Source organism: Pyxicephalus adspersus, chromosome 10, assembly GCF_032062135.1.
Source record: "Pyxicephalus adspersus chromosome 10, UCB_Pads_2.0, whole genome shotgun sequence".
NCBI lineage: Eukaryota > Metazoa > Chordata > Amphibia > Anura > Pyxicephalidae > Pyxicephalus > Pyxicephalus adspersus.
Window position 1 is genome coordinate 59665015 of NC_092867.1, and position 4852 is coordinate 59669866.

A 4852-nucleotide genomic window follows, 5' to 3' on the forward strand; every position below is an offset into this window, starting at 1 on the left:
AAACTGAAGGATGAGTATCCAGGACCAGACTCAGGAATCAAGGAGAGAGATCAGAAGTGACTAGTCTGCCTTACAGGTAAAGCCTGCATAAAGGGAAGTATCACACTGGTGCACCAATATCCCACTGAAAATACACACGGCTTTTGTATTTAGAAAATATTGAATGCATTGGCTTTAATAAACATTCACCATTGGTTGTAGTATGGAGGACACTCATGAAGGATGAGGATACAGGACCAGATTCCCGAAACAAGGAGAGAGATCAGAAGTGACTAGTCTGGAAAAGCCTGCATAAAGGGAAGTATCACACTGGATTACTAGAAAAAATACCCAAAGCGCACCAACATCCCAATGGGAATACACTCGGCTTTTGTATTTAGAAAATATTGAATGCAGAAAATTGGCTTTAATAAACATTCACTATTGGTTGTAGTATGGAGGACACTCATTGGGTGTGACAATTATAAAAAAAAACTCAATATATAAAACAGAAATGCATAGGGTGTTTGTGAATAAAAGTAACCACACAAAAGACTATTATAAAGGTGCTATTAAATTGTCTCACTCCTAAAGCCTTCCCGGGCGTAATGCTACAGACATTAGCACAAGCTTCCTCAATATTTGGCCCACCAAGCTCGAATTGGGTGTCCACAATAGTTCAGAAGACCGGCAGAAGACATGTCCTCCTTGGTGACTCGGAGAGAGAGCCAGAGCCACGGGGGTCTTAGCTTCCCCCCTGCACCGACTTTCAGGTAAGACCCAAAGGACCAACACCTTACTAATCCTGTGCAAAATGTCCATTTGGAAAGACAGACAAAAAAAAGTGCTAAATAAAGTTCCATACGTAGCGACATGATGGCCCTGATTTATTAAAGCTCTCCAAGGCTGGAGAGGATACACTTCTATCAGTGAAGTTGGGTGATCCAAGTTGGGTGGATTTCCTAAAAGTATTTGTTTTCAATCCTAAACCAGATCCACTCCAGGTTTGCTGGATCACCAAGCTTCACTGAAGAATGTGTATTCTATCCAGCCTTGGAGAGCTTTAATAAATCAGGCCCGAAGTGCCTGAATATACCAATGGACCAAAAATTCAAAATTACGGGGACACTATTACCACGTTCTCCTAGCCCCTCAGCCAGACCAGGGAGCACCTGTCCAATCAGCAGACAGGTGAGAAGGACTTACACCTAGCCTATCATTCCTGGAAATATTCGCCTCAGGCGTATCATCCTTGAAGAATACCTGGATTTTTCTACACTTGGGACTGATAAGAACAGATACTACATGTAAGGAATATAATTAACACTACACTTGATCCTTGCCAAAAGTCCAGGCAGGAATTAATCAATAATATTAATAATAATAATAAAAAAAAAAAAAAAAAAAAAAAAAAAAAAGAGTACAGACAGGAAGTGATGTCATATTAACACAGGAAGTGATGTAGACGATAACCAGGAAGTTCCGGGTGAGAGGTGATTTGGGCGGAAATAGAAAGTAGACATTGCTGGAACTGGCAGCAGAGGAGGTAATGAGATGTTACTTTATATTTACACCCGGTAACCCTCTGCCATGTCAGTCCTTTGTATTCGTTTATTTCTGCTACACACACAAATCTATTCCATGGAAAAGATTGAAATGTTGCAGTCCAAGTTCACAGATTTTTGCTGACAAGGTATTGTGTTTGGTAAAAATGAAGGAACACATTTAGTTATAAAGATGCAAGGTAAGTTGGAGGATTATTTTGGCCTTTGGGCCACCTTACAAAATATCAATTTAATATCAGAGAAATAAAGCAGACTTAAACTCAAAATTTCTACTTTGCATAAATAGGTAGACAAGCCTTTTAGATAAAGTAAAAATGTTTTTATTTTTTTAAGTGCAACACCCTTTTTTTAAAAAAAAAACCAGAGCCTCCTGGAATACTTACATCAGGCATCCTGGGGTGCTCTGGTTTAAATCATAGTAGCCAAGTGTCCCAAATCCTGAGGGAATCCCAGGAATACATACAGTTCAACTTTTTCCCACCGATACTAAGGATGGGGCTTGAATAATCTTTGTGACCCCACTGATGTCTACCCTATTGATATACACACATCTTTCCCCCGGGGATTTATTTTAACTGCGTTGGAACAAACTTTTGTAACAAAACTTTTTAGTAACCACCAAAAAAAACAGCTGGTGGTCATTGAAAAGTGCCAGATGGTGCGCCTGGCTAAAAGGGGAGACTACATAGAGAGGTGCAAAGCTTTAACACCCCCAACAATTCTCTTTAGACACTTTAAGGTGTACCACCTAACTATTTTCAAATATTGGCAATCATTATCCAATATTTACCAAGTAACCTTTTATTGTCCCAGTTGGCCTAATTTCTTCACACGACAAACCAAAGAGGATTTACCTCCCTTCCAGGTAACCAAAATCTAAAAACTGGTTTTCGTTAGAGCTGTACATAAAAAAAAAAAACATGGCAGATGCAGTCTTCAGATATTATTAATCTCAGCACCGTCCAGATAAATGTCTGAATTATTTGTCGACAGGGAGTCCTATACAGATCACATGAGCACTTCGGAAAGGATGGATCAAGACCAAGGTGAACTGACAATGAGGATATTAAACCTCACCCTGGAGATCATCTACCTGCTGACTGGAGAGGTGAGGAGGATTCTGGGAGGTCACATGACATTATTGTTACTATCTCTTTAAAAGCCTAACTAGAATGGTGAAGAGGATTCTGGGAAGTAAGAAAAAATAATTGTTCCTCTCTGACTTCATAGAATTATAAAATATTTAAGAAAACTTCTGGTGAGCCAATGACACCCAGCAGAGAAGTTCACAGGACATTACCTCTATATCAGTGCCTGACAAAACAAGTAAAGAGTGCCAAGAAGATTCTAGAAGTCACCAAGAAAATCACTGAGCTGCTGATGGGAGAGGTGAGAAGTGCCGGGAATTCTGGGCCATTATCCAGTAACAGACAAGGGATGTGTCTGGATGGTGACTGTATCATTGTTCAATATAACGTCATGTCCCCAACAAATGAGGAGGAGATACTGTACCCCATATGAAAGGTCCATCTCTATTCCTCAATATAACGTCATGTCCCCAACAAATGAGGAGATACTGTATACCATATGAAAGGTCCATCTCATTTCCTCAATAGAACATCATGTCCCCAACAAATGAGGAGAAGATACCATACACCATATGAAAGGTCCATCTCCATTCCTCAATATAACGTCATGTCCCCAACAAATGAGGAGGATACACTGTACACCAGGGGTCTCCAACCCCCTGGTCCATGGCCAATCAGCCTGACAGGTTTGCCCGAGAACATGGAGACCAGCAGTGGTTCGCGGCTCTGGCCAGAGCCGCGGAACAGGTCTCCCATATGCATCACAGGCTTAGGGCAGTGGGCGGGTTTTGGCATCAACTGTGTCCCCGTGTGATTTGGTGTCTCCTTTATCTGGTTTGTATTCGTATTTTGGTCTTCTGGGTCCTAAAAACAAGACGTGAAGAATACTGATAACATTGATGTATACATTTTCTCCCACAGATGGACACTATGTCTGGAATAGCTCAGAGGAAGATCTTACTGTATCATCAGATTACAATGACATCACACAATCTTCCCCTGGACTAAATTCCAATACACCTAATACACATCACCGACCTCACCATTTGGAGTCATCAATGGATCCATTTAATCCTAGTGAATCTGAACAATCACATATTTTTACTCCTGATATTCATCTAAAACCTCACAGTGCGGAGAGACCAACATATCCATCAAATCCCAAGGAGCCTATAGGCCAGGAAGGAGCTCACACTGAGGAGACTTCATTGTTATGTTCAGTGTGTGGAAAATTTCTTACTGAAAATAATATTTTCTGTAGTTTAGACATGAAAAAGCATGCATTTTCATGTCTAGATTGCAAAAAATGCTTTACTGAAAGGAGAAACCTCCTGAGACACCAGAGAAGTCACACAGGTGAGCGTCCTTTCACATGTTCAGAGTGTGGAAAAAGTTTTAGTGAGAAAAGAACACTTCTTCAACATCAGAAAAATCACACATGTGAGAATCCTTTTACATGTTCAGAGTGCGGGAAAACATTCATTCAGAGAGCAGATCTTATTAGACACCAGAGAACTCACACTGGTGAGCGCCCTTATTCATGTTCAGAGTGCTGGAAAAGTTTCAGTCAGAAATCGGATCTTTTTAGACACCAGAGAACTCACACAGGTGAGCGTCCATATTCATGTCCAGAGTGTGGGAAATATTTCAATGACAAAGGAAACCTTCATAAGCATCAAAGAATTCACACTGGTGAGCGTCCATTTGCATGTGGAGAGTGTGGCAAATGTTTTGCTGACAGAGAAAAACTTAATAAACATCAGAAAATTCACACAGGTGAACGTCCATTTTTATGTTCCGATTGTGGAAAACGTTTTGCTGAAAAAGAAAAACTTCTTAGACACTACAAAAGTCACACGGCCGAGCGACCTTTCTCGTGCTTGGAGTGCGGAAAACATTTCACCAAAAAAGAAAGCCTTATCAAACACCAGAAAAGTCACACTTGAGTGGAGGAACTGTCACACATATAACAGAAGTGTGGCTGGTGAGGGAATAGCTCTTAGGGTAAGTAATGTGGTCATGAAGGCAAAGCTGTTAGAAAATGTAGTGTAGACAGTGTGACAGAATGTAGTGTGGACAGGGGAGGAGAGCTGCGGGAAAATGTATTGTGAATGGTGGGTCGAGAGCTCTCCGAGAATGTAGTGTGAAGGTGTGGGAGAGCTGTCGGAGAATGTGGTGTGAATAGTGGGGGAGAGCTGTCGGAGAATCTAATGTGAACGG

The 4852-nt window shown here is 41.0% G+C and overlaps 2 protein-coding genes across 2 annotated transcripts in view; both read left to right on the top strand.

Moving 5' to 3' along the window:
- The first annotated feature begins 1491 nt into the window (after positions 1-1491).
- The window catches only part of LOC140338955 (uncharacterized), a 17035-nt gene continuing 13674 nt past the window's right edge, over positions 1492-4852 (top strand). Inside the window, exons 1-3 of the mRNA XM_072423302.1 lie at positions 1492-1525; positions 2538-2652; positions 2775-2933. Coding sequence (XP_072279403.1) covers positions 2557-2652; positions 2775-2933 — 255 coding nt within the window. The 5' untranslated portion in view covers positions 1492-1525; positions 2538-2556. The remainder of the gene's footprint in view (positions 1526-2537; positions 2653-2774; positions 2934-4852) is intronic.
- LOC140339098 (uncharacterized) overlaps positions 3011-4852 on the top strand; it is a 5075-nt gene continuing 3233 nt past the window's right edge. Inside the window, exon 1 of the mRNA XM_072423658.1 lies at positions 3011-4636. Coding sequence (XP_072279759.1) covers positions 3532-4578 — 1047 coding nt within the window. The 5' untranslated portion in view covers positions 3011-3531 and the 3' untranslated portion in view covers positions 4579-4636. The remainder of the gene's footprint in view (positions 4637-4852) is intronic.